At 54.3% G+C, this 27,744-nt stretch overlaps 3 protein-coding genes across 10 annotated transcripts in view; 1 reads left to right on the top strand and 2 right to left on the bottom strand.

Annotated features, from left to right (window-relative positions):
- Window positions 1-827: 827 nt before the first annotated feature.
- Window positions 828-7,401, top strand: NEIL1 (nei like DNA glycosylase 1). 4 transcript variants are annotated; one of them, XM_060618023.3, is made up of 10 exons: window positions 828-1,093; window positions 2,494-2,950; window positions 4,843-4,962; window positions 5,052-5,115; window positions 5,399-5,498; window positions 5,895-6,022; window positions 6,408-6,435; window positions 6,607-6,668; window positions 6,801-6,966; window positions 7,112-7,273. In XM_060618023.3, exons 2-10 carry the CDS (start codon window positions 2,517-2,519, stop codon window positions 7,156-7,158), a joined length of 1,149 nt encoding a protein of 382 aa, XP_060474006.1. In that variant the 5' UTR covers window positions 828-1,093; window positions 2,494-2,516; the 3' UTR covers window positions 7,159-7,273. The 4 variants fall into 4 exon arrangements, with proteins under 4 accessions (XP_060474006.1, XP_060474004.1, XP_060474007.1 ...); XM_060618021.3 differs by lacking the exon at window positions 828-1,093 and adding an exon at window positions 1,239-1,500; XM_060618022.3 differs by lacking the exon at window positions 828-1,093 and adding an exon at window positions 1,590-1,829.
- Window positions 7,402-7,871: 470 nt separating this feature from the next.
- On the bottom strand, window positions 7,872-19,404 carry MAN2C1 (mannosidase alpha class 2C member 1). Of its 4 annotated transcripts, none has more exons than XM_060618016.3 (26): window positions 19,232-19,401; window positions 18,837-18,962; window positions 18,268-18,391; window positions 17,033-17,103; window positions 15,327-15,504; window positions 14,822-15,011; window positions 13,597-13,751; window positions 13,359-13,469; window positions 12,876-12,968; window positions 12,636-12,752; window positions 12,363-12,458; window positions 12,102-12,247; window positions 11,615-11,738; window positions 11,152-11,273; window positions 10,964-11,049; window positions 10,682-10,837; window positions 10,387-10,478; window positions 10,122-10,216; window positions 9,762-9,866; window positions 9,523-9,679; window positions 9,286-9,429; window positions 8,816-8,925; window positions 8,628-8,707; window positions 8,374-8,522; window positions 8,182-8,291; window positions 7,872-8,109 (listed from the first exon to the last, which is right to left on the bottom strand). In XM_060618016.3, the coding sequence occupies exons 1-26, from the start codon at window positions 19,327-19,329 to the stop codon at window positions 7,983-7,985; spliced, it is 3,162 nt and encodes a 1,053-aa protein (XP_060473999.2). In that variant the 5' UTR covers window positions 19,330-19,401; the 3' UTR covers window positions 7,872-7,982. The 4 variants fall into 4 exon arrangements, with proteins under 4 accessions (XP_060473999.2, XP_060474001.2, XP_060474000.3 ...); XM_060618018.3 differs by having other exon boundaries at window positions 13,645-13,751; window positions 19,232-19,400; XM_060618017.3 differs by lacking the exon at window positions 8,628-8,707 and having other exon boundaries at window positions 19,232-19,403.
- Window positions 19,405-21,472: 2,068 nt separating this feature from the next.
- The window catches only part of SIN3A (SIN3 transcription regulator family member A), a 74,138-nt gene continuing 67,866 nt past the window's right edge, over window positions 21,473-27,744 (bottom strand). For both annotated transcript variants that reach the window (XM_060618015.3, XM_060618014.3), the window contains exons 20-21: window positions 26,712-26,919; window positions 21,473-22,837 (exon numbers count right to left, since the gene is read on the bottom strand). In XM_060618015.3, the coding sequence (XP_060473998.1) occupies window positions 22,607-22,837; window positions 26,712-26,919 (439 nt within the window). In that variant the 3' untranslated portion in view covers window positions 21,473-22,606. The remainder of the gene's footprint in view (window positions 22,838-26,711; window positions 26,920-27,744) is intronic.

The raw sequence follows: 27,744 nt of genomic DNA, 5'->3' as shown, positions 1-27,744 counted from the left end.
CCTGCCTTGGGCTTTGTGCTGACAGCACAGAGCCTGCTTGGGATTCTCCTTTCCCCCTCCCCCCACCCCCGGCCCTTCCCCCACTCCTCTCTCTCCTTTTCTCTCTCTCAAAATAAATAAATAAACCTTAAAAAATGATTAAAGAGTCATATAATCCTTGATCGGACTCTGCTTTAAACAAACTAGCTATACAAGTCATTTTGGGGACAATTAGGGAAATCTGAATGTGGACTAGGTATTAGATGGTACTAATTTTATTAGGCATAGTAAATGTATTGTGGCTTTGTAGGATATTGCTTTTTAGAGATGCCTGTTGAGGTATTAGGGATGAAATGTCGTATTTTCCCTAGTTTACTTCAAAAGACTTCCACCCAAATAAATGAGTAGATGGAGGAGGAGGAAGCAGAAGTAATAGGCGGGGCAAATCAAGGCTATGGGTCAGGCACCTGTGCCTGCTCCACTGACGATGGAATGCAGGCTCCTTACAGAGGCCTCTTGAGACCAGACCTGACCTGACCTCACCTTGCTGTGTGTCTGTCCTCACCTCCCAGCCCTCCCCCCAGCCCCACTCCAGCCACACAAGCCTTCTTTCAATGGGCCAATCCCTTTTCTGCCTGCAGGCCTTTGCAATGGCCTTTCCTTCCGTCTGGCGTATCGTCCTGTCCCCCGCCAGCCAGCTGTCTCCTGAGGACTCAGCCTAAGCGTCACCTCAGAGAGTCCCTCCCCCACAGAACCATCTGAAGTGGGTTCTGCTTCTCTGCCCGCATTTTGTTGCTCGGCTGCACTTGCCACCGGGCAGGTGGTGATGATGTTTCTGTTTATGTGTTCTGTCTGTACGTTGGCATTTAGGGGCCACCACCGGGTCCCCAGGGTCTGCGTTTATCACGCACGGGTGCGCGCCCAGCTGCAGGCGCCTCGGCCTCGGGGCACTGCTGCTGTTTCCTGCTGGCAGTGTCGACCCCGTCCGGGACTAGCCGGGTGACTCTCTCCGCCCCCGCCGGCCACGGAGACAGCTGCAACCCGAGACATCAGACCTGACCCCGCTGCTCGGCGCCGGGGGGAAGCCAGTTTTCCTCCTCCACCTCCCGGCCAGGTGACTGCCCCCAAACCTTTCCCGCACCCGGGGCCCCCAGCCCACCCCGCCCAGCCTCTGCCCTACCCGAGAAACTACACTTCCCAGCAGGCGCGGGAGCGGAGACCTCAGCTCCCAGCGTGCTCTTAGGCGCGGCCCGGCCCCCGCGTTAACCCCTCAGTGGCCGCAGGCTGGCGGGAGCGGCGCGGGGCGTAGGTGTCCGGGGGCGTGGGGAAAAGCGGAGCTGAGGAGGGGATGAGATTGGAGGCCCTTGGGAAGGAAGGGACCTGGGGTTAGCCGAGGACGGGCAGCGAGGAGGAGGGTGAAGGGGAGGCGAACACTGCGGAAATTAGGAATCTGGACATTCACCTTTTCCCGAAAAATGAAACTTTTCTTTTCGGGTGCCAGCCCCCGACGGCGCTGAGGAGGTAAGGGAGTCTGCCCTAGCTAAACGCCCGCCTCTGTCCCACACACAACTTCGCCTTGATCTCGGCACGTCCAGAAAGAGGAGAGTGGCCATCTACGCTCCCTCGGCCCGGCAGGAGGGGGCGAGGGTGGGCGGGTGGAGTTTGCGTCCCTCCGCCCCGGGAGCTGACCTGAGCGTTTTCCTGTGACCCTCCTGGACCATGGCCTGGAGCTCGGGAGCCCTTCTTGTCACCCCTGTCCTCCCTCTGAGTCGTGGGGACCTGGTTCCAGCGCAGATGTGCCTGGAGATTCCTGCCTTCCCTCCTCCTTGTGCTCGCTCTGGTCCTGACCAGTAGGTGGTGGCAGGCTGGCCAAGCCCTGCCGAGGGGAGGAGAGGGAGTCTCTGGGCCTCTTTATCCCAGCCCCGGCCTCCCAGGAGGGGTCAGGTTCACTCCCTCAGTAGTTGTGGACCAGATGCAGGCCAGGTCCTAAGAAGCAGAGTCATGGGCGAGTAGAGCTTGCACTCGGGTGGGAGTGGAGGTAGAGCCAGACAACAAGCAAGATAACTTCATATTCTGGGAGTGCCATGAAGAAAAGAACACTCTTAAGTGTCCCAGACAGAAGGGCCAGCAGAGGCAAAGACATGGGGATGGGAAGACAGTGTGCTTGGAGCAAGCGAGCGAGGGGGAGTCTGGGAGGAAGTGACATGACCGTGCGGGCCCAGGAAAGATCCGGACTTTATTCTAAAAGCAGTGGCAGCTCACGAGAGCCCCGGGAGGGTGTTAAATAAGGCAGAGTCGTGCTTCCCCAGCCTGAGCTCCACAGCGTCCCCGGTTTCCCCAGCGCTTTTAGGTGGGGCCCCGGGCTTGCGACCAGGCCAGCCGACTTTTCTGCCAGTCCTAGCTGGCCGCCTCCCGCACTGACCCTCACGAGTCTCCTTTGCAAAATGGGCTGAGAATTTCCACCTCACAGGGGGACACTTGACCCAACCTGCTGTCATCCTCCCCCACCCACAGGGCCCAGCCACCCCTCCCACAGAATGCCCGAGGGCCCCGAGTTGCATCTGGCCAGCCGCTTCGTGAACGACGCGTGCAGGGGGTTGGTGTTCGGCGGGTGTGTGGAGAAGTCACCCGTCAGCCGCAACCCCGAGGTGCCCTTTGAGAGCAGCGCCTACTGCATCTCATCCTCAGCCCGTGGCAAAGAGCTGCGCCTGACCCTGAGCCCCCTGCCTGGGGCCCAGCCCCCACGGGAGCCACTGGCCCTAGTCTTCCGATTTGGCATGTCCGGCTCCTTCCAGCTGGCGCCCAGCGAGGCACTGCCCGCCCACGCCCACCTGCGCTTCTACACAGCCCCACCTGGCCCCCGACTCGCCCTCTGCTTCGTGGACATCCGCCGCTTCGGCCACTGGGACATCGGGGGCGAGTGGCAGCCAGGCCGCGGGCCTTGTGTCTTGCTGGAGTATGAGCAGTTCAGGTAGGCCCAGCACCAGGTGTGATGAAGCCTTGGGCTCCGGGCCTGGCTCTCTAATTAGTGCCTCGCTGGCCGTGAGGGGCGAGTGTAGCCCCCTCTGGCCCTCAGTCCCTTCCTGTGTAGACCAAGATGGCGTCCTTTCCTGGGACAGCTCTCTGAGCTAATGGATGTGGAACCCCCAAACTGGCATGGGGGTGGGCAAGAGGATGGCTAGGCATACCCTGCGGACATATGGCCAGTTCGAGTCAGAGCTGGGGATCAGCATCCCGCTCTTGTTTCTTGGTGCTCTCAGGAGGCTAAGAAGAAAGGTGAAGGGGCTTTAACAACCTGGTAAGAAGGGAGGCTGAGAAGGAAGGAATGGCTTCAAGGGGGTGGGCAGGGGACTGACTGCCTAATGACATGGTTTCTGCATCAGGTTTTGTGGTCTCCCACATTCTGCCTGCCCACTGGTCTGTGACAGCCCATGGTCTCCTCCGTGGGAGGGGTAACGCCAGGATGTAATGCGTGTCACAGAGGATGGCACGGTGGCAGCCCTTCCCTTCCTCTAAAGATGAACTGCGTATGGGTTTCTGTTTCATGCCAAGCTCTCTTCTAGACATTGGGGGTACAGCAATGATCAAGATGGATGTGGCCCCTGCTCCCACAGAGCTAAAGTTCAGATGGGCCGGGGGGACAGGAAACAAAGTAGATGAATTCACATAGGTACACGCCTGAAGAAAAATCCAAGAGGTAGAGAATGACTCTAGGCTGGGTATGCTGGGGGGGGGGGGGGGGGTTGGCCACTCTAGGTGACATTTGAGCTGAGGCCTGCCTGATAAAAAGGAGCCGGGCTTGCAAAGTTCTAGAGGAAGAGCAATATAACAGACAAGCACCACAGACACGAAGGCCCACAGTGGACCTGGCAAGTCCTCCCTTCCTTGGGGACGGCGTGCTTTCTGTTGGTCCTCAGACTTGGTTGCCCGTGGGTCAGGGCGTCTCTAGCACCACAGAAGCCGCTTGACTCCTGGCCTTTCCAGGCATGACCCCCAGTGCTCCCCAGGGAAGTGTCTGTCATGGTCCTGGATTCCTCCCATCTTATCTTTCCTGGGAAGTCATGCCACAAGTTAACTCTTTGCCAGCTGGCTCTGAAGTTCCTGTCACACGAGGAGGCATATTGGCCGTTTCTTTGGTCTCACAGCGGGGGAGCCTGCAGGGATCTGCTCCTCTCAGTGATCCGACCACCTAGGCTAATGTCCACTCTTACCTTCACCCCACACTCTGTCTTCTGGCCCCTACTTCATATGCTCCTCATGCCCATTACTGAGTCAGTCTTGCCATGGTCTTTCCCCACAAAGAAACAAGATGCATTTCCTCTTCGTGGTGGTGAGAAAGGATCCATGACCCTTGGAGGTGGGGTGGGGGCTGCTGGGACACTCACTAGCCAGGACTTGCCTTACACACCTGCTACACAGAACCAGTCCCAGCTTCCTTGGAGATCTTCAGGGTCTTGAGAAAAGTTGACCCCACCAAAGTCAAATCCTCAGAGCTAACCAATCAGAAGTTCTACAGGGAGTTTCAGACTGCAGGCAGAGTCTTGAATCTGAGGACTTTGGTGATATACCCACAACATATACAGACTCGTGTATTTGCTTGAACACATTGCTTTTGATTGGTACTTTTCACCTTTCATTGTGAATTACAGTCTTATTCTGATGTTCCCATTTAACGGATAGGAAAATGGAGGTTCCTGCTGCCAAAATAGCACTGAGGTTGGGAAAAGGGGAACAGGGACTTCCGTGTTTCTTCCTCTTGCATCCAGGAATAGACACTCCCAGCCCCTCTCCCCTATCCTGCAGCAAGGCATTCGGGATGGGGGTAGAGAATGGGTCTCACGGGCCCAGGCTGTGTTCCTCCAGGGAGAATGTGTTACGAAACCTAGCGGACAAGGTCTTTGACAAGCCCATCTGTGAGGCCCTCTTGGACCAGAGGTTCTTCAACGGCATTGGCAACTATCTTCGGGCAGAGATCCTGTACCGGTCAGCAGGCAGGCCACGAGGACTAGGGAGGGCTGGGTGCACCCACATTCCCCACTACTTAGCCTGGCTCCCTCTCCACCCCACTTCAGATTGAAGATACCCCCCTTCGAGAAAGCCCGCGAGGTTCTGGAGGCGCTGCAGCAGCACAGGCCGGTGAGAGTGCAGGAAGGAATGTGCATGTACCTATCAGAGCAGGCCAACAAGTGTATGGCTGGGTCAGGTGTCTGCAGCTTAGCTCAAGTACATCCTTTCTTGGCTTTGGGTCCATTTCCCTTTCCCTGCAGTGTGGGGGGTAGGGGGTTGGGCGGGGGGTTGCTGCTAAGGCATTGTCTCTGAGTCCTGTCAAGCTCAGGGGTTCTGCTCCCCGGGATTCAGCCGCCTTCTCAGTGGTCCTGCGTCAAGCTGACAGCCAGGTCCTGCCCTGCCCCTTCTCCAGAGCCCGGAGCTAACCCTGAGCCAGAAGATCAGGGCGAAGCTGCAGAACCCAGACCTGCTGGAACTGTGTCACTCAGTGCCCAAGGAAGTGGTCCAGCTGGGTGAGGCCTGGGAGGCAAAGATGGCTAACTACCTCTGCTTCAGCATGTTGTGTAACCTCAGGGCAATTCCTGCCCCACGTGGGGCATGGATGTTTGTAGATCTAGTTGTTGCTGAATGGACTAGGCCTACTCACTTGTTAGGTATCTGTATCCTCTGAGGTGCCCATGAGGCAGGCAGGACAAGGATTACCAACCCCACTCCAGGTTGGGAAAGCCATGGCCCAGAGTGGGGAAGACACCAGCCCGAGGGCATGCACAGCTGGAGGAGGGAGAGCCTCGGCCCTCTGACTCAGCCCATCAGCTATATAGCTGAGGTCTGGGCCAAGTTGACCAGGCTCCCCCTTCTCTCAGCCCGAGTCAGCCCTCTGACTTCCGCCTGGTTCCTCTGTCCCACAGGGGGCAAAGGTTACGGGCCGGAGAGCGGAGAGGAGGACTTCGCTGCCTTTCGGGCGTGGCTGCGTTGCTATGGCATGCCGGGCATGAGCTCCCTGCAGGACGGGCGTGGCCGCACCATCTGGTTCCAGGTTTGGGCCCTAATCTCACACAAATGGAGATCCCAAGGAAGCTAGTGGGGCAGACAGATCTGGGGTCACAGTGGGGCAGGAGCTGGGGGTCTCCGAAGTGGAGATGCCCAGGGCCTGTCGTGACCCCCAAGGATCACATGGTCTATGTCTTCCCTGTGTTATGCCCCTCCCCTCCTCAATCCAAGGGTCCCAGCTAGTACAGCAGCCCAAGGCACGGTGGCCTTGTTGGTGTCCTTCACCTGGGGAAGAGGGGGTGGTCAGAGAGGCTTCTCACCTGAGGAGAAGCTCCACCGATCTGGAAGGATGGTATGAGCTCTGCCTCTCCAAGAGAAGGTACCCCTGCCCCAACCAGGTTGATTCCTCAATTCTCCTCATTCCATTTCAGGGGGATCCCGGACCCCTGGCACCCAAAGGTAGGCTACTCCTATTGTAACAAGCTAGGACAGCACAAAGAACTAGATGGCCTGCAAGAACTACCTCACCCTTCTCCACCCCAGTCCCCACTCGACTCCCAGAGTAGGAGAGTCTGCAGAAAGGGGGCTGAGGCTGCAGGTCCCTCCAAGCCCAGTGTCAATGTCCTGCAGGGGGCAAGTCCCGCAAGAAGAAATCCAAGGGAGCACAACAGGGTCCTGAGCACGGATCAGAGGTATGGCTCTCTCCTCTGCCGTGGTAGCAGCTCCCAGGTGCCCTCCCTTGACAATGGGGGGCAGTGGTGGGTCCTCATCAACCTCTGAACTGCTCACTGAGCCCCTTGAGGACCTGGCTCTCCTCTACTCAGGACCCTCTCCTTCCAAGCACGGCCCCTTCCAGAACACATGGGGCACAGAGAGGCCTTTCTGAGCAAACTACAGCCTGGCAGCCCGAGGGGACCAGCCTCTCGCAGGACCCAGAAGTCCCCCTAGTCCCTAAGAAAGGAAGAAGGAGGGGGAGACCAACAACCTCAGGTGGGCAATAGGCCTTCCTCAGCATTGTCCTCTGGGGAGAGGAGGGGCACCACCAAATGGGCTGTACAGGAGGCAGGGGCGGGGTGGGGGTGGGGGAGTCCTCAGCCTGTGGTCTGAGCTGCCATCTCACCTGTCTTCCTCCCAGGCCCCCGCAGACCCCAAAAGGTCAAAGCTGAGAATGGGGGGACCTGAGCCTCTGAGCAGGAGGGTCTCCCTGCTTGCATCCACCCCTTCCCTTTGCCTTGCCCTGGATCGAGGGGCCTGTGTAGCTTGCTGGAAGCAGGCTGGAGCTGAAGGTGCCTGGATGCCCCTGGCCCTGTGGCTGTTCCCTGCACAGCTATGATGTTTTACTGTACCCCACCTTCCCCATTTTTTAAGCCCATGTGAAAGATACTGTAATTTTTTTATAAACTAATAAACTTGAGCTTCTTGGCACTTCTTGGGCTGGCTGCAGAAGGTCTGGATAGGCCAAGTTGGGAGGACCTGCTGCTTGACCCTGGAGACAGGAGAGCCACTGGGGCAAGGCAGACTGAGCCCCATCCCCGTCCTCAGGGCCCTGGCCCTCACGCAGTAGTCTGCCTCTGCAGGTACAGCCTGTCAGAGGTAGCGCAGAGATCCCGGCCCTCAGCAGGCCCTCCAGTCCAGAATTCCCAGCACTGACATTGGTCAGTGCTCCTCTCCTAGTGGGTGGCTCATCAGAAGCCCTGGCTTCCTCCCCAGGGGAGGAACTTCTTCTCACAGGTCCCCTAGCCACCCTGTGGTCGCTGAAATCCCAAATCTCTCCCAGGGGCTGCAACCCAGACCCTGTAGATCTTGCCCTTGCCCCCAAATGCCTGGGGCAAAGTCTTCCTCCCTTGGGAGTCTGGGGATAGGCCCTTCGGGAGTGAGCAGGGACTATAGCAGGGTTCCTGAGTCAAGGGTTTATTGTTCAAGAGGTGATGAATCAGGCTGGGGAGGTGGAAGTGAGCACCCCCCCCCCCAGGCCTTCCACAAACAAAACCCCACCCTCAAGAGGCTCAGTTTGGTGGGGGTTGCAGCACCAGCAACAGGGACTGCACTTGGAAGGGAGAAAAGGTGAGCTTCAGGCGGTCGTCCTGAAGGGGCAGGTGGCCAGCGGGGTCGCGCCGCTCCAGGAGGTCGCAGCTGGAGAACAGGAGGGGTCACGAGGCCCCCGCGAGGGCAGGACTCCCACCCCCACCCCGCGCCCCCACTCACAGGACGGCCTCCTGAACCGGCAGCGACGTGTGCAGCCAGCAGTCTACGTGGCTGCCGTGGGCCTCGTACAGCCTGAGGACCAGCGTGCTGCCCTGGGGGCTGGTCTCCGCCTGCGGAGGGAGGCGGGCGGTGGGCGGGGCCGAGGGTGGACCCAGCCGGGGACCCCGCCCCCGGCGCCACGCGGCCCCTTGCCTGTTTGACCGTCTCCAACACTACCGCAGGCGAGGACACCGAGAAGGCGCTCCAGGCGGCAGCGGGCGCCGGGCCCGGGGCAGGCAGCGCCAACAGGGGGAAGTTGAGGCTGTAGGCAGCGGGGATAACGCCAGCGTCCTGGAATGAGCCTGGAGATGGGGGTACGGGCGTGAGTGTGCTGGCGTTTTCCTCACCGGCCGCTGCGAGAAACCGGCTCAGAGAAGGGCAGAGAAGCGCCCGGCAGCAGCCCTCACCCTTGTGCGGCATCAGCGCATAGGTGAACTCGTGGCGTCCCATGTCAGCGGTGGCGTCGGGGGCCTTAGGTGCCCGCAAGCTGGGGTGGGGAGGGTGGGTATGGGCCGGGCTGGAGCTGCGTCAGCTCTGACCTAGGAAGACCTGCGCCCCCACGCCAGCACCCCGGGCCTGGCGGGCACCCACTCACAGTGAGAGGCTGAGGACGTTGCCTCGGACTGAGGCGCCATACTTGCAGTCATTGAGCAGGGCCAGCCCGAAGCCGTGCTCCGACAGATCCATCCAGCGGTGGGCCCACACCTGGAGGGCAGACCCCAGACTCACTTGGTGGCCCTGCCTCCTCGTGCTCCAGAGCTCCCGTCACTACCGTGAGGGTCAGCCCTGGGGACCACAGGATTGAATTCCAGCTCTCACTACGGGAGACCCTGGGCACACCACCCAACCTGTCCGGGCCTCAGTTCTTCCTCTGCGAAATGGGCCTAACAGAATTTACCCCACCAAATACGCATGAGTGTCAAACTAAACAAAGCATTTAGCAACAATGCCTAGCACAAGGTAGGAGCCAGCAAATCTTGATCACGGTTTGCTGACTCTACACCACACAACCACGCCCTCCCCAGCCAGGCAGGATCCAAACCCCCACCCCACCCCATGTCAGACCTCAAATCGAGCCCAGTCCCAGGAGGTGTTGTGGTGGGTGGGCCGCTGCAGATGCCCGAACTGGACCTCATAGGTGGCCTGGGGGCTCCGCACACGGGCGGGGAACTCCACCTTCAGGAACTTGTGGGCCTCGTGCCAGTGCACCTGGAGTGGGAGGCCAGACGCACACAGGCCTGGGCGGCTCCCCCCTCACCAGCCACACTGGGGGAGGACGCCCACCACGCTGCCCTCTGCTACCTCGGTGTGGAAGCGGACGTAGGGGCAGCCAACATCCAGCACAACCTCCTGGCTGAGCCGACTGTTGGCGCCGATCTGCAGCAGGAACCAGGCACTGCCCCGCATGCCACCCTCGATGCCCACTGCCAAGGTCCCTGCCTGGCCCCGCACTGGCTTCCTGTGGGGCGGGGTGGCAGACCTGAGCCAGGGCAGGCTGATGGAGGGGGCCCACCACCGCCCGGGTCCTGCCCATGGCGTACCGTGTCTCCAAATGGTAGTCCATGACATCCCACGCATCCCAGTACAGGGGGACATCATCGAACAGCACAAACTGATTCCCCACGGTGCCCTCAGCAATGGCTTCCCTAGAAGGACACGGGGTTGGTGCTTTCGAACTTTATGACCTTGCTCTCTCCAGCTGCTTAAGGTGGGGTGGGGGCAGGGAGAGTAGGCCCAAAGGACAAGGGGATTCCTAGCCCAGTCTGCCCTGCTTCATGTGTGGGTTGCAGTCCAGACCCACTGAAGGGCTGCCGTCGGTAGTGCTGTGGCCAGGAGACAGAGGGAACAGGGTCTGGGGTCTACTTGTCAGGCACCGGAAGAGGGCAATGAGGAGTTGGCACCTGCCAGAGACCACCAGCACCAGGGACGTCAGGCAGCCGGTTGGGTCCAGCGTCACCCGGATGATGCCGTTGTCCAGAGTCACAGAACCGTCAGCCTTGGTGGGAGGGGTCCTTGAAGCTGAGTCTGCAGGGGCTTCCCACAACCAACAGCACCCCCAGCCCAGCCCCACCTTACCACTTGCTCCGGGCTGGGGAGCTCAGCATCCCCATGTTGTTAGGGACGGCCCAGGACGGGCCCTGCCCACAAGGACGTGCCTACACTTACCTCTTGCACTACAAACACGGGCTGCTGGGGCGGCAGGGGCTGCAATGAGGTGGGGGCAGGAGCATAGCCCATGCTGGGCACTGTCACCAGGGCTGGGGATGAGGCGTAGGTATCAGTGCAGCCTCCCTGCCCTTCTAGGAGCCTTGCTCGGGGGCGGGAGGAGGGGCAGATACTTCCACTACTATTCTCCAGCCTGGGGCACCCCAGGGCAGCGACCCCCAGGGCAGCGTCCCCAACTCTGGGTCGGGCCTCGGTCCCTCCTACTGCAGTGGCAGCTTTTCTCTCCAGCTCATACCTAGGCTGTGGGCCCCACCAGGCCTGGGCAGGGCCAACACTTCAGTGCGCTTCCAAGGCAGCGTGTTGACAATGAGGAGGCCCTCAGGACCTGGCTCCCCAGCACACAGGGCTGCGGCTGCAGCACTGAGCAGTGTGTTGCCATGGGCACGGATGTCTGAGGAGAGACTGGCTGGTCACGGGTGGGCAGTGGGTCTGGGACGACCCCTGAGTATCCCATAGGACACCCTCAGGGCTCCACCCTTGCCATCGGGGACAGCGGTGGGAATGTCATCAGCCTCACCTTCATAGTGGCACATGGCTTCCTCTGCCACCAGCTCGATGCAGCTGCCGGTCACCACATCATGGAACTGGTTCAGGAGCAGGAGCCTGCAGGAGCCAAGGACAGGGATGGGGAAGGCCGGGAAGGGTGGCCACAGAGGTGTCGGGGAGGAGGTCAGGTTGGTGGCAGGGGCCAGAAGCCAGGCTGACCTCCAGAGGTCCTGCAGCTGGGCCGCCGGGTACAGGAACTGGGCACTGCGGGCCACGGCCAGGCTGCTGAGCAGCTCCACGTCATGCAGGATCCGCTCACACTCCCGGTTTCCCTTCTTGATCTGAGCAGGGTTGGGGGGGGATCTGTCCCAGGACACCTTCCAAGCCCTCCCCTGCTCAGAACCTGAGGCTCCCCGGGGCCTTCCGGATAAAGCCTCTTGTGGCTGACCTGCCCCGCATGCCTTCGTCCTCTCCCCTCAGCCCACACCCACCCTTCTTCAGGGACACCCAGCCCTGTCTCTCCTCCAGGCCCCTGATCCACTCAGCTCCGGTACTTTTCCCCCCTCAGCGCCTCCCTGGAACACAAACCTCTTCCCCCAGGTCTAGACTAGACTCTATCCCCCACTTCCTCCTCTAACCCTCTGCAGACCCTCCCCGCTGGGCTCAATGACCAGCTCCTGACCTGGGCATGGGTGGTGTAGGTGCCATTATGTAACTCCAGAAAGAGCTCCCCAACCCATGTGCACAGCTGCCCTGAGTCGGTCTCCAGTGCCGAGAAGAGTCTCCCCGGAGAAGACAGCTGCACCCTGAGGGGGACCACAGCCTGGGTCTCCCAGTCTTGGGGCTACTACGTGGCTCACCCTTCCTCCACGCCAGAGTGGACAAGAGATCCAGCCCCAACAGAAAGGAGCCACCCCCAGAAAGTTCCCTGTCCACACAAAGCCAGTTCTGGACACGCCAGGAGAGTTCTCTCTCTGGTAGATTTAAGCTCCTTCCCACCATCAGCTTTTTCCCCACCCCTCCCCCAGGGTGGGAGCTGGGAAGGGCCAGCGGTCCGGGATTGGAGCAGGATCAGGTTCAGTGGAGGAGTTGACCCGATGTTTGAGCAGAAAGCAGGGCTGCGCAAGGGCAAAGTGAACAGTGAGGGCTGCCGGAGGGCAAGGTCCAACCTGGGCAGCCCATCTGTGTTGTGCAGCCGCTTCAAGCGGTCCACCATCGTCTGGGTGGGGCCACCACCCCCATCCCCAAAGCCGAAGAGAAATGCACTGTGGTTGGTCCGCCCCTTGTCCCTGTTTTTGACCACGGTCTTCAGCACCTGGACAGGCGGGGATAGGTCAACATGGGTCAGCTGAGAACAGGACACCCACCCCTCTCCGGCCTGCCGCCCCCGCCCCCCCCCCCCCACCCTCAGCCACTAGGTGCCCCCTCACCTCCTCCACACTGCCCTGCATCCCATATGAGTCGCCAGGTGGGAAGTGGGCCAGCACACGGGAGCCATCCAGCCCCTCCCAGAAAAAAGTATGGTGCTGCGGGTAGGGAGATAGGAGAGCGGCCAGAGTCAGGGCATTCCTGTCCTACCTTTGTGTAACCCCGGTGGAGGTACGGCCTCTCTGGGTGGGGGTTGGGTGGTCTGTCCAGGACCCCTTAATGAGGGGGAGATGAACGTTCCACGTGGGGCCCCTGGTCCCCTGAGGTCTGCTCACCGGGAAGGAGTTCACCAAGTTCCAGCTCAGTTTTTGGGTCAGGAAGTGCCGGATGCCACAGCTGCGCATGATCTGGGGGAGCTGTGCCGAGTAGCCAAACGTGTCTGGCAGCCAGAACTGCGGGGAAGAGGGCCTCTGGGACAGGGGAACCAGGGCTCTTGGTGGAACAGCCCCAGCCTCAGCCTCTCAAGGTCAAGCTCCAACCCCATCTGCCCGCAGGTGCAGCAGCTCCCAGCCTACCTCAGAGCACATTTTCCCAAACTCCTGCAGGAAGAAGTTCTGGCCCTGTAGGAACTGTCTCACCATGGCCTCTCCACTGGGAAGGTTCCCATCCTGGCAGGAGTGAAGACGGAGGTAGCCGGCGTCAGCATAGATGGGGAATAGGCAGGAGATCTGGCCACCCCCACCTCACGTGTAAGAGAAACTGCGGCTGACATAGGGGTTACAGCCAGTGCCCAGAGGGGTCCATCTCCTCCCATCAGGCCCAACTGTCTGCCTGCTGGAAGGGGAGGTATCCAGGGTGGGGTCACAAAGACAGCCTGCCACAGTACTTGAGGCCCTCCTCCCCCTTGGGGTCCCGGGCCTTGGGACTCCGTGGACTAGTAAGTGCTGCCACAGAGGGGGTATGAAGGGCATGCAGAAAGCCACCTACCGGCAAGGCCGAGTGGGGAAGGCTATTTTGACAGTGTGGCCTGAGGTGGAGGGGGTGCAGATAGTACTTACCATCTCCACCCAGGTGCCCCCCACAGGCACAAACTGCCCGCGGCAGGCGAACTCCTGGAGTCGAGCATGCAGGCCAGGGTAGTGGCTCTTTACCCACTCGAGCTGCTGCGCCTGTGGGCAGATGGGGCCCGAGCCGGTCAGAAGTGACCAGGACACCACCCAGGCCTGAGCGTCTGGAGCCAGTGGGCAGCTGAAGGTGGGGAAGAGTCCTCCTCCTCAGAAGCCCTCAGAACCTCACCCTTGGACCTACTGGGCTCAGGTGCCCCCACACGGCTGTCCCTCTGACCTGGGAGCAGGCAAAGATGAATTCAGGGTTCTGCTCCATGAGCTGCACAGCTGACACCCAGCTCCGGGCACATTTTCGCACAGTCTCCTTGAAGGGCCAAAGCCAGGCTGGACAGGAGGGGCGCAGAGGTGGAGGGAGAGCAGCAAGGTCCACAACTCCTCACACATCTCCAGCCTCATCCCTGGCTCCCAGCACCAGACCAGGCCCAGCCTGGGCCTCCAGAGGGCTGTCCCCCTACCACCCCAGGCCCCTTTCCCTGCAAGGCCCTGTGGCACCCCTCCTGAGCTCTCAGTTCAAAACACGCCGGCAAGGTGCAAGTAGGGGGTGGGGAAAGGAGGCTGTCAGCTTTATAGGTCAGGAAATGGAGGCCCCACACCCTGAAATAGCCTCCCTCTGAGGCTGAGACCCCACCCCACCCCACCCCTGAAAGGATTCTATAAAAGGTGGCAGGGTGTTAACACATTGAGGGATATCCCAGAACAGGGGGGCACAGCATCCCGAGATGGACCTGCTGGGACCAGCTATCCTGCATGAAGCCCTCCAGCCTCCTGGCCTCTAGGCCTCACATCCTTCCTTACCAGCCCAGAATCCCCACACTCCACTGCAAACCTTGGCACAGCAGAGAAAGCCCTTGTTCTGTGGTTCAGAAATGTTAGCTGCATCGGAATCAGTACCTTGGGGAGCTTGTAAAAATGTAGATTTCCCATAGGCCTCACAGATGCTGCAAACTCATCAAGTCCAAAGCTAGAAGCCTGCCCCTGCGCTTGAGCCCCTATCTTAATTACTTCTAGGCCAGTCCTGTCTGAGGACTTGGACACTCTTGTCAAACTTACTCATTCTCACTCAGTTCCAAGATCACCTCCTACAGGGAGCCTCTCTTGAGTTCTCCTGACCTTCCTCCGTTATGGCCCCAACTCTGTCTGCCTATTTTACAGTCACCAGTCTCTATACTCCTACCTCCCACTATCTGGCAGGGGGCCACATGGGGCATCAGATTTTGTCGAAAGAATAAATGAAGCGACACAGTCCAGGCCCCTGACCCCATTTTACAAATGGGGAAAACTGAGGTCCAATAGGGGTAAGAATTTGCTGGGGATGACACAGTGCTTCCAGGGCACATCCAGGGCTTCAAGGGCATTCCTGCTTCCCCCACCAACCTGGCCAGCTGCTGCCCTACCTGTATCAATGTGGCAGTGCCCCATGGCATGGATGGTATGTTGACTTTCTCCTCCACGTTGGCCAAAGAACCTGGAGGCCAGGGCCTGCGCCACTGGGAAGGTCTCAGGCTGGGCAGGGTCACACACGTTCACCATCTGGTTGGCTGTGTACAGGGCCTGGAAGCTGCGCTGGTTGTCCTCCCCAAGGCCCTGCAGCAGGGTTCTGTCCCTTCATCCCAGTCTCAACCAAGTTGAGTCTCCAGAATTAGGCCCTGGCTGACCTCTCAGTGGCTCTCAGCAAAGCTCCTCCCTACCTCTGACCCTTTGCTCCTTCTGGTTTCCCCTGCTTAGCACTGTCTCCCTCCTCCCCTTTACATAGGGAAATCCTTTCGGTACTCAAGCAGGCAGAAACACTCTCCCTAATCTGGATTCCCAGACTCCCAACTATCTGACACAAGAAATAGCCTGCTCCTGGGGGCCAGGAAGGGCTCTAGAATGACTAGGTGGGATAGGGGTGTCGAGTACCTTGGCTATGCCCAGCAGCAGCTCTAGATCCACCAGGAGCCTGTGGACATCCCGGCGGAACACAGCCAGCTCAGCCCGGCTCACCTGGAACATCTTCTCTGGGTCAGGGGCTGCGATCATGCTTCCCTTCCCGGCCCCCAGGAGCCCATTGCAGGCTACTTCCACGTAGAGGGTCAGGCTACGAATGTGGACAGGCAACCTCAGGCCAAGGGACTAGCAGAAGATCCTGGGGGCTTGGGGAGCCAGAACCAAGGGAGCATCCATCTGGCCTCTCCCTGTTCGCCTCCAGGATCCACTACCCAGATCCCACAGTATCTGAGGTGTGTGGACAAGAAGGTCATGTTCTGCTGATGAGGGTCCTGCTTTGGGCAGGGTCAATGAGTAGCCAAGTTCGGAACTGTGTGAATTATGCTGCTGCTTAGCCTTTTGTTTCCATTTCCACAGCTGTCTTTACAATACACTCCCTTGGTCTCAGAACCCTCTTTGCCGATTAAAAACGTGTTTGGATCCTCCAGGTCCAATCCTTCAGAGCAAAGAGCCAGCAGCCAATATGGGGCAGGGCCGTTCTTTGGGGTGGCACAGTAGTCTGTGTTGTGGTTCTACTTAGACTTCAGTGAACAAACACGAGTTCCTTGGGGAAGCCTTCCCTAATCCACCTCCCACCCCTCTCCTAAATCTGGAACAGCTTTCCCATATTGAGCTCCCAGTATTTGCATTCAGAGCCGCCATTGGTTTTGTAATTTTGTAAGTATCTGTGAGTCCCCCTTGCTGTCAAGGACCAGATTACTCGCTAACCCTGTCCTAGTATCTGGGAGCATCAGATACAGTGTTCAGTAAATATTAGAGGGGCACCTGGGTGGCTCAGTTAGTTAAGCATCCAACTCTTAATTTTGGCTCAGGTCATGATCTCATGGTTCGTGAGTTCAAGTCCTGTGTCAGGCTCTGCTCTGACAGCACCCTGCTTGGGATTCTCTCTCCCTCTCTCTCTGCCCCTTCCTCATCAGACGCGTGTGTGTGCGCACGCTCTCTCTCTCTCAAAATAAATGAACATATAAAAAAATAAAAAACATAAAATAAATAAAAATAGGGGCACCTGGGTGGCTCAGCCAGTTAAGCATCCAACTTTGGCTCAGGTCATGATCTCCCGGTTCGTGGGTTAGAGCCCTGTGTCAGGCTCTGTGCTTATAGCTCAGAGCCTGGAGCCTGCTTGGGATTCTGTCTCCCTTTCCCTCTGCCCCTCCCCCACTCACCCTCAGTCTCTCTCTTTCTCTAAAAAATAAATAAAAATAAAACAATAAAAATAAATATTAGAAAATATAATAATATTATGTTGGAGTTTTTAATGGTGACATAAAAGGCCCATGTTATAATATGGGACGGAAAAAATCAGAATGCAAAATATCAAAGAAATACAACCTTAACTAGTAAGAACTATGCCTGAATGAGTTCCTGTGGTGAAGGCTGAAATGTTAATAACGGTCATCTCTAGGTGATGGGATAATGGGAGTCATTTACTTCTTTGTGCTTTCCTGTATTTACCACAAGAAGGCAGATATTATCTTTCTAGGCAGGAAAAAAAATCCTATTCTTTTAAAAATTGTGAGATTTGAGGATGCTTGTGTTGGAGGTTGGCGTTTCTGGGTCACGCTGGACTTCAGCTCTTCCTCAACTACTGGTGGTCAACTAGAGCACAGGAACTCACTCACCTCCGGGGGTCTCCTTCTTCCAGCCTGTCAGTCAGGACATAGCTGGTCTTCTCCCCCTCTTTGGTCAAACCCTTATGAGGAATGAAGTGAGAGACAGGGCCTGAGGCTTTTGAACAGTTCAGGTGAAGTTTAAGCTGAGGGAGGCCAGGCCTCTCTGCCTAGTCCTCAGCCCTGGCTCCTCTCTCCCATGCAAGGCCAGGATTGACAAATTGGGGACCCCTGGTAGCCAGTGCCTAACCCCTACAGAAGCTGGAGTGCCATGAGCACAAATGGCACCCATTTACCAGCAGAAAAGCCCCTGGTCTTATGGGAAGGGTCCTGGGCAGGTATTAGGATGTCTGGGTATGGCTTCTGGTGGCCTCTGTACCACTGAATAAGTATTTGAAGGGGAACTCTATGAAGTCAGATGCAGGGTTGCCTCATTCCTTGCTAAATCCCCAGTGCTTAGTACAGGGCCTGGCCCAGAGAGGGCACTCAGGAGACATCTGCTGAGACAATGGAAGGAGAGAGAGAGGGAGGGAGGGGTTTGCCATCTTTCCATACAAAAAGAACAAGAGTCCTAACCTGAGACAGGGAGTTAGTCTAATTGGAATGGAGGCTGAGCAAGTGAACTGACCGCTAGATCTCAGTTTCTTCATCTGTAAATGCGCATAAAGACCCACCACATAGGACTGTAAAGATTAAACCTGATATGGGTGGATGTATAAACAAGACAGTCAATAGTTATATCTGGGGAACTGGGAATGGTGTGGCAGGGAGAGAGCCATTACTTCAGGGGAAGAGGACTTGCATTTATACTTTATACCATCGAGAACCATTTGAAAGTCTCCCCTCGTAAGTATATGCTACATATAATAAGAACTAGTTTATGAAAAACTTAAAAGTGTTATGGTCTGCAAAGCCAACAGTCTTGGCACCTGACACCTAGTAGAGGGTTAATAAATGGATCTGCTGTATTTATTATTATTGTGCTTGATTAGCAACTATATTCAGCCCAGAATGGGAAGGTGGCCAGTCAGTGGCAGCTGTTGGTTTAGCACTAATTATGTTAGGACCTAAAACCATCCACTGAACTTCCCACTATGAGAGGGACCAATTACACTGGGGCCCAAGTGGCAACTTCCCCAATCCTGATATCCTGATACCACCCTGCAGGCAGAGCCACTAAGCTGTGGCTTCTTCACAGACAAGGGCTGAAATGGGGCCCTACCTATCCCTAGGGCAGGGCTCCTCACCTGGACAGGCTCTCCATCTCTCCACACCAGGCCTTCTCCATCACTTTCCCAGCGAAGGTGAACTTCCTGACCCACCCATGCCTCCGGAATGGTCAGCTCCACCCGAAACCAACAGGTCCACCATCTGCAAGACAGCCATTGAGATGGGCCTAGGGGGTCGAAGCCCTGTCCTTTTGCCATACTTCCTCGGATTAAGGGTCAGCAGGGACTGGAGACTGTCTCCAAGCATCTGCAGCGTCACAAGGTAGTCAGCTTTGATCCACAAGAAAGGAGCAACAAGGTGTGCAGCAAGGTGAGGGGAAAAGGCAGAGAAGTCAGGGGTCTGTAATCCGTGCTAGAGTGCCTTTCCTAACGGGTGTCTAGGTACTGGGAGGAGGGAGGGGCGGGGGATGAAAACTCTCCCACGGAAACTGAGAGACCAGGGAGCTGTTTCCAGCAGAGGGCGCTGCTCCTCCCCAAGCGGCTGTCTAGGACCTAAGGCCGCAATGGAGGTGTGGCCCTTAGAGGGGGTGAGCGAGAGGGGAGGGGCGCTGCCCGCTGGCCCCACCCTGCCCCCGGGCGTTACCCACGTGGGTCCAAAGCTGTCGCCGATCTGCGCGGGGCGGAACTCCTGCCGGACCGCCTCCTGGTACGGTAGCCTCTCGGGCGTCTGGAAGCTGGAGAGCGCGGCCACCGGGCAGCTGTCCCCGAAGAGTCTGGGCGGGAGGGACGGGTGGGCGCGGGCTCGAGGCCGCCCCTTGCCGCCCGTGGGCCAGTCGGCGGATGGGGACGCCCTTGACCCGCCGCCGGGAAGGCTGCCCCACAGCACAGCGTCTCCCGACCCCTCCTCCCGGGGCCTTGCCCAGTCGGCGGCGGGCACTTCATCCCTCGGCCCCGGTGGCCGCAGCTTGAGTTCCCCCCCCGGAAGGGAAGGCTGAGGCGCGCGGCCGCGGCCGGCCGGCGCCCTGGGCGGGAGGAACCCCACCTGCCGTGGAGGTTACAGTCGGTAAAGTAGAGCGGCGACACGAATTTCTCCACCCGCTCCAGCGTAGTGCGCCAGTGCTTCAGGGCCGGCGCCGCCATCGTCGCACGCCCACTCCTCTCCCCGGAAGGCCCCTGTCGTTGCCGGCGCGGCCCACGGTCGGGAACCAAAGGTTCCGGGGCCGAAGGGCGCCTTCCAGCCCCGGGCAGCTTTTCTTGGAACACTGGCGGCTCTCGGAAGTCCCGCTACACTGCATCTTGAACGTGCAGCTGAAAGCCAAGAGCCGGCTTCCGAGGCTATCTCGTCTGAACTGGCAGGCCACTGGGCAAATCCCTCAAAACGGCAAGTTTGACGCCGCTTAGATTCTCCGAAAGAATCGAGACAGAGACCGGGGATTTTAGGCACGACGGGTGGGAGCCTCGGCCAGGAGGCTTAGACGCAGGTCACCAGGGCTTAGAAGCAGCGAGTGGGAACTGGCTAGTTCTCCACGCCTAGCCCGACTTCTGGCTCTTGTCTTCGAAAACCTGTTGTCTGTTTAACGTGTGAAGAGCCAGGAGCCAGGGCTGGTGCTTTGACGCTAATTGGCAGACATCTGTTTAAATAGGGAGGGCTTTGTACCCCCAGTAACCTGAGCTTCCTCTCCTACATGTTTTGTGTATATAGCTGTCAGTTATCACCAGAAACCCTGGGAGTATTTTGATGTGAGATGGCAGATCAGTCATAGCATTCAAAATCCTAATTGAATAACGTATTTCACCACACAGGACTGGAGAGTTCAGAAAAGCCTGATCCAAGAAACACCTCCAGTTTCATCCTTACCTTAGTAGCCCACTGGTATTTTTTTTCCTTCTAGAATTGCCAGGCAGTGCTTGTCTATAAAATCATTACTAAGAAAAATTACATACACACTAGCCCTGATTATTTTTTAATGGAGATAGTGATCAAGTTCACATTTCAAGTGTAGGTCACAGGGAAAAGTGACTAAGTGCAGAGTACCAAACGTGATTTAAAATAAAGATAACTCACTGCTACAATACAGGCTGGGTTTAGAGCTTGGAGCTCAATTTTCAGAAGGCAGGAGGGATAAAGATGGGGCTTGTGAAAACCCTGGGTGTAGGTGAGGCTCCCTCCTTTTTTGGTTGCACTGGTGGGTTGGGTTTTCTCCTGAACTGACCCTGAAACCCTATCCTGACCTGTAAGCAGTGCAGGGACAGCAACAGCTGGGGCTACCCCTGGTCAGACCCCATCAATTTCCTCCACAATTCCAGGTTAACACAATCTTTCTTGAGTGAGCAGAGGGTGACAGGTAATAGGCTATTGCTGGAAAAAGCTGGAAGAGCCTTCCCCTCAGTCAATAATGTATGTGCCTCCAGGTCTGGCACTGGCCCAGCTTCATCCTAGAATCTGCCACCACAAGGCTCTTTGACCACCCCCTACACTTCTGGGTTCAGAGTCTCCTGTTACCTCTTACCTCTGCAACAAAAAAGTCTAAAAGCAGAGAAATCTATACCATGTGTTTTTAAAGTTCAGAAGCCAAAAAATTTGTAGTTTGTGGTGGTGGTAGTTTTAATTAAGCAAACAAGTCCACACAAAACATGTTGGTTACTTTATAACTAAGACTAGGACAATGGTTGATGGAGAAAAATCTACCAGACTACTGGGAGGGGTTCAGTATGTCTTTGTTCATAAACTCCAGGCTGAAGACAGAAAAATCCTAATCAGTTTATCTGGTTTGCTAGTCTAAATTTATGCAATTATATATATATATATAATATATAAAAGTCCATTTGCAGTTGCTAATAATGTAGCAAATTTTTTCTCTCCCAACCCTATTTAGGCCATACACCTTGTACATATTTCTTTTAAATACTGGTTTTGTGTTTAAGTTGTTCACCCCCATTTCCAATTAAGGATTTTGTGTGTGTGTGTGTGTGTATATATATATATATATATATATACACACACACACACACACACACATACACACAGAGAAATGCAAATAGCTGGACAACTTGCCAAAATACAAAATATTTCCAAACAGTTGAAATAAGGGGAAAAACATGTACTAAAAGAATTAAGTATTCTATTTGAAAATTTTGGAATATTTTGATTTGGGACAAGTGCAATGAATCGCTATTTAAAGCAAATTCTTGTTTGTGCTGAAGATAAGGAACTGAAGCCCAAATCCCTACTCCACAATAGTTCTCTGGTGAGGACAAGGGACTTGGGTTGAGAGTTCATTCCTTAAGTAAGAACCAAGCTTTATTTATTTACAAAAAAAAACAAAAAACAAAAAACCCAAGAAAGAAAAAAAGAAAGAAAAAGAAAAAAGAAAGAAAAAAAAAAGTTGGGGCAAGAGGGAAGACAAGTTTTACACAAAAGTACTACAACGGTAACTCCCTTTGGTAAAAAGTGTAATAAATGTCTTGTACATCTGTTCATAGGTACTAAATCTGAAGCCACATAGAACTATGGTACACAAGAAGCTAGAGCAGTTATGCTAGCACATCAAAGCATATTTCTTTTAATAAAAAATCGACAGTATGTACATTATTTACAAAAAAAAAAAGAAAAACCAAGTTAAAATTGTGTGTGTGTGTGTGTGTGTGTGTGTGTGTGTGAGAGAGAGAGTAAAGCTGGTGGATGGCACTAGGGTAGACTAGTAAAGAAGCAGGTACAAAACAGTTCCACGGGAGCTAAAAAGGACGACGGATTTGAACTTGCTGAGGTTGAGAACCAGAGGAGAGAGTAAAGGGTGGGCAGCGAGGGATTCGTCAGGAAAAACCCACAAGATGATCAATCCCAAAGCCAAACTGCAGGTCCCAGATAAAATCTAACAGGTGATCTAGATGTGCTCGAGTGACCAGGGGGAAAAAAAAAAAAAAAAAAAAAAAATCAAATCCAGTTTTTTTTTTCCTTTTGGGGGGAGGGGAGAGGAGCAGTGACCATCAGAGTTACAATCCATCTGAGCGGTGAGTCCTTCCCCAGTCTGTCAGTGCATGCCCATCCAGTCAAGGTGTGAACAGCATCTGGCTCCTTCGTCGAAGGTCAGGCCCCAGGAGACTCCAGTCTTAGCTCTGCTGGTGTGTGCAAGCAAGCTGCATGTCTCTGTGCTTGCATGGATTTCCTTCCCCTCCAGAGCAGGGTAATACCCCAAACCCCTTGGGAAAAGTTCCAGCTCCGGCTTTGTAAGGTATCCACGTTCCTTATATGTAGCCCACTTGGTGCCAGGTTGCACCAGCCACACACTGATCAGGTGGCCATGTCCCAGAGAGGCCCAGTGAGGCTTGAAAGGCATCTTCCTTGTTTCTTCAGTGTGTGTGAGTGCAAGTGCTCCCCACACACACCCCCCTCAAGTTATCTGCTCTGGCTTTGCAGTTATGGGGCTTTGAACACTGTGCCATATTTGACACGGTACTTGTTAATGCTCACAAAGTGCAGGGTCTCTGTGTCACAGGTGGTGGTACAGGGCACCAGGCCCTCCAGCCCCTCACCCATGAGCCACTTGCTGGTCTCTGCTGCCATTTCACGGGGCACATGCTCCTTGGTCCATTTATCTACCCAGGCCTGGAACCTCTGATGTAGCCGCTTGCTTACACGCTCATGGGACTGCAAAACAGAACAACGAAAAAAAACCATGAACTAAGACAAACAAAACAAAACAAAACAAAACACCTCTTCAAATACAAAGCCTAATTTTTTTCTAAAGTAGCAGAGGAAAAGGTGTGGGGTCAAGCCTTGATACCTCTGGTTAGTGAGAAGTCCCTGTTTAAAGAAGAAAATTGAAAGAGATTAAGAACATGGAGTATATAAAGAGTTGGAATCCATAAAGCCCCTAAAGAAATGCCAACATGGGGTCTGAGCAGAACTAGCTCAGCACTTCTCGATTTTAGCATTCATCAGGATCAACTAGGGAACCTGATAAAAACACAGATTTCCTTGTTTCCATCAATCTGCATTAAAAAAAAAAAAACTGAGAGGGCACGTAAACAGGGGAGGGGTAGAGAGGGAAAGCGAGAATCCCAAACAAGGTCTGTGCTGTCAGTGCAGAGCCTGACACAGGGTTCGATCTCACGATCAAGAGTTAGACGCCTGGGGCACCTGGATGGCTCAGTTGGTTAAGCGTCTGACTCTTGGTTTCAGCTTAGGTCATGATCTTGCAGTTTCGTGGGTTTGAGCTCCACATTGGGCTCTGTGCTGACAGTTGCAAAGCCTGCTTGGCATTCATTCTCATTCTCTCTCTCTCATTCTCTCTCCTTCTCTCTCCTTCTCTCTCTCTCTCTCTCCCCCCTCTCTGTCCCTCCCCCCACTTGCACTGTCTCTCTCTCAAACTTTTAAAAAGGAGGGGCGCCTGAGTGGCCCAGTCAGTTAAGCGTCCAAATTTGGCTTTGGTTAGGGTGTTATGGTTCACAAGTTTGAGCCCTGCATCGGGCTCTGGGATAGTTCAGAGCCTGAAGCCTGCTTCAGATTCTGTGTGTCCCTCTCTCTCTGTCCCTCCCCCACTTGTGCTCTCTCTCTCAAAAAGAAACAAAGATGCTTAACTGACTGAGCCACCCAGGCGCCCCCCGCCCCCCATTTTGAAACTAGCATCACAGGTGCTTCTAGCATACCCTGAATGAGACCCTATGAGTTGCAGCTGTTAGGTCACCCTGGCAGTGTGACCATCCACTTCTAAGTAAAACAGTGCAAAGGCAAAGGGCTTAAAACCCACTTTCTCTTCACAGTATTACCCCACCCTGCCCAGCAGATCTTCAGGGGAGGTTTATGCTTTCACCTACCCATCTAGTAAATATTTATTGGGGCCTATGTGCAAGGCAGAGTAGGGGATACAAAGATGAATTAGGTGTTACTTAGCCCCCCAAATAATCTGGCATCAAACATACAACACACAGCATCATGAGAGAAGTCCATTAAAACACCCATCCAACATTCTCCTGCTTGAACTGTAGTCCTTTCAAAAAAAAATTTTTTTTTAACATTTATCTTTGAGAGACAGAGAGTGACAGGGCACAAGCAGGGGAGGGGCAGAGAGAGAGAGGGAGACACAGAATCCGAAGCAGGCTCTAGGCTCTGAGCTGTCAGCACAGGGCCTGACACGGGGGCAAACCCACGAACCATGACATCACGACCTGAGCTGAAGTTGGATGCTTAACCGACTGAGCCACCCAGGCGCCCCTGTAGTCCTTTCAAACATAACCAGTTCAGGGGCGCTTGGGTGGCTCAGTCGGTTAAGCATCAGACTCTTGGTTTCAGCTCAAGTCATGGTCTTGGCAGTTAGTGAGACTGAGCCCCACATTGGGGTTGACAGCACGGACCCTGCTTGGGATTCTCTCTCTCCCTCTCTCTCTCTGCCCCTCCCCTGCTCTCTCTTTCAAAATAAATAAATAAACATTAAAAAAAAAAAAAAAAAAGTTCAAAACACAGTGCCTTATATGCCCCCTAACCCACCTCCGTATTAACAGATTGTATCCCTAAACTTCTGATTTACTCAAGCAAGAACAAAAACCAAAAAAACAAAAACCACCAGGCATCATCCTTGATGTTCTCTTTTCTCTTACCTTCTCACATCCGATCATGACCACATCCTGACAATTACATCTCCAAACTGATCTACTTCTTACAATTCCACTGCCACCCTGATAGCCCAGGTACCATCACATCTCATTTGGACAAGAGCAGTCTTTCAAGCAGTCTCTGCCTTTCCGGCGTCATGCCTCAAGTCACCCCACTGTCCTCACAGCAGTTCGAGCCATCTTTGTCAACAATGTCCCAATGTACCACAAACAAAATCCCAACCGTGGTCTATGAGACTAGCAATGATGTCTTCCCCCACCCTTCGACCTCAAACATGCCACTCTCCCTATGGCTCAAGGCACACTGATGCTTCTGGTTTCTCAAACATGCCGAGTCCTTTCCTCCCTTCCAGCGTTGCATTTGCCTGTTTCCTTTGCCTGGAAAGTACCAACCTCTGACTCTTCCCCAGGCTATATCCTTGTCATTGTTCAGGCCTCAAGCGTTTCCTCTTTACAGAGGTCTCCCCCAACAAAAACAGGGCCTGTGTGCCAGTTACCCATGATCACTTCACCCAGTTTCTTTCTCTCATAGTGCATATATGCTCTACTCCTTGGTTGTGTCCCAGGGCCTAGCACAATACCCGGTATGTAACTGCATCAGGAAGCTTCACAATTGAGACAGCATGTGAAAACGGATAGAATTCAAACAAGCAATACCACTTGAAATATAAATGCTGGGAGTAGCTTCATTTCACTGAGGTGCCACCAGCTGTTATGGGGTGAACTGTGTTCCCTGCAAGTCACTGTGTTAAAGTCTTCACCCCAGTACCTGAGAATGTGACCTTACTGAGAAATAAGGTTGTTGCAGATGTAATTAGTTAGGATAGGTCACACTATAGCAGGGTGAACCCATAGTCCAGTATGACTGGCACCCTTTAAATTGGGTTCGTGGGTTCGAGCCCCGCGTCGGGCTCTGTGCTGACAGCTCAGAGCCAGGAGCCTGCTTCAGATTCTGTGTCTCCCTCTCTCTCTCTGCCCCTTCCCCACTCATGCTGTATCTCTCAAAAATGAATGAACGTTAACAAAAAAAAAAAATTTTTTTTAAGGGTAAATTGGAGGCACCAGGGTGGCTCAGTCAGTTGAGTGTCTGACTCTTGATTTCTGCTCAAGTCACAATCCCAGAGTTGCGGGATCAAGCCCGACGTCCACGCTCAGCGTGGAGCCTACTTGGGATTCTCTCTCTCTCTCTCTCTCTCTCTCTCTCTGCCCCTCTCCCCAGCCCCCAGCTTGCACTCTAAACATAAAAATTTAAATAAGTAAATAAATAAATAAATAAATAGGGTAAATTGGACACAGGCACATAGGAAAAACACCATGTGAAGATGAAGGAAGAGACCTGAAAGCCAGGAAGGCCAAAGACTGCCAGCAAAACACCAGGGGCTAAGAGAGGAGGCAGGGAGCAGATTCTCCTTCACAGCCCTGGTTCAGAGCAACTCTGCCAAACGCTTCAATTTTTGACTTCTAGCCTCCAGAACTGTAGGACAAAAAATTTCTGTTGTTTAAGGCGCAGTCTGTGGTTCTTTGGACACTTTTTTTAAAAAATTTATGTATTTACTTTTAAGAGAGCAAGCAAGTCAGCAAGTGGGGGTGGGGGGGTGGGGCAGAGAGAGAAGGAAAGAGAGAATCACAAGCAGGGTCTGTGCTGTCAGCATAGAGTCCAAAGTGGAGCTAGACCTCAGGAACTGTGAGAACATGACTTGAGCCAATTACCAAGAGTTAGACACTTAACTGACTGAGCTACCCAGGTGCCCCCTGACATCTTTAATAGACTAATACACCTGCTTACTCAACAATTCTCAAATCTGCGAGGTGGTTTTCATAAAGGGAGAGAAGCAATCAGAAGCCTCTGGGGTAGGTCTGGGCCTGGCTGGGAAGGAGGGGTGTGGAGAAATTCAGTTACTCGTTCTTACCTGATGAGCCCGGAGCAAGGCAGTTCTCCGATACATGTAGTCCTCTGACTTGATCACATACACCATCTTGTAGGAATTCAACTTGAATCTACACTCCAGTTTATCCAGGCTATCCACATTCTCCATGGTCTTCTTGCTGTTTCCTTCCTTCCCTTCCTTTTCCTGCTGTTCTCGACCACGCTGACATTTCCGGATCCGCCTCAGATTCCTACAATGCAGAGAAGCCATGCCGGATGAGAGCTCATCCAGACGCAGATTCCCAGAAGTCCCCTCAGAGGGGTTTTCCTTATATATATGTCTTCATAGCACTTACCAGGATTTTACATATAATGCCCAATGGTTTCATTGTAAAAAAAAAAAAAAAAAAAAAGTTCAAATGCAGAGATACATAGAATAAAAACTAGGAATCTGTAACCATCTCCTACCCCTGATTTTCCAAATCCCACGTGCCTTGGCAGAGATAGCCATGGATAGCAGTTTTTGATTTAAAAACTTCTAGGTCTCTCTGAATCAGTAACATATGTAATCACTTGCTATAGTTCTGTTTTGGGATTTGTTTTTTAAGACAAAACATGATCATACTATAAATATTATTCTCAACTTTTCACTTAATGTGAAGATATTGTCAATTCATCGCAAAAAGATTTGTCACATTTTCTTGAACTGCTGCAGAGAACATGCCTTAACCATTCCTTAACAAAAATCAATTAGGGCTCCTCACCTGAACCACAGACCAAAGAAAATTATTTGAATGCCTATTTTTTCAATTCCCCCAAAGAGAGTACTTAATTCCTGCTATTCTACACGCATAGTTAAGAAGACAATTCATATCAGTGGATGTCTTGGCAGGTATTTAGTGCTGAATCCTCTCCGCCAGTAAGCAGAAAGACTATCAGCTAGACAATTCTATTGTTTCCAATACTATGCTATGAAAAACACTGCTTCAGTGAGTATCTTTGTATACATGTATTTCTGCAGGATGGCAGTTCTTTGGTCCAAGGACCTCTGCGGGTTCCAAGACACTTTTTAGGAG

Source organism: Panthera onca, chromosome B3, assembly GCF_046562875.1.
Source record: "Panthera onca isolate mPanOnc1 chromosome B3, mPanOnc1 haplotype 2, whole genome shotgun sequence".
Classification (NCBI taxonomy): Eukaryota; Metazoa; Chordata; class Mammalia; order Carnivora; family Felidae; genus Panthera; species Panthera onca.
This window is presented reverse-complemented; position numbering and strand designations above follow the sequence as displayed.

Coding starts and splice junctions, on each gene's coding strand:
- MAN2C1 (XM_060618017.3), bottom strand. CDS start 19,329: ATGGCGGCGCCGGCCCTGAAGCACTGGCGCACTACGCTGGAGCGGGTG. Junction 18,392..18,836: donor GGCGACAGCTTTGGACCCAC/GTGGGTAACGCC, acceptor GCTGTCTTGCAG/ATGGTGGACCTGTTGGTTTC. Junction 17,104..18,267: donor GAGATGGAGAGCCTGTCCAG/GTGAGGAGCCCT, acceptor ATTCCTCATAAG/GGTTTGACCAAAGAGGGGGA.
- NEIL1 (XM_060618023.3), top strand. CDS start 2,517: ATGCCCGAGGGCCCCGAGTTGCATCTGGCCAGCCGCTTCGTGAACGAC. Junction 4,963..5,051: donor CGGGCAGAGATCCTGTACCG/GTCAGCAGGCAG, acceptor ACCCCACTTCAG/ATTGAAGATACCCCCCTTCG. Junction 6,669..6,800: donor GTCCTGAGCACGGATCAGAG/GTATGGCTCTCT, acceptor TCCTCTACTCAG/GACCCTCTCCTTCCAAGCAC.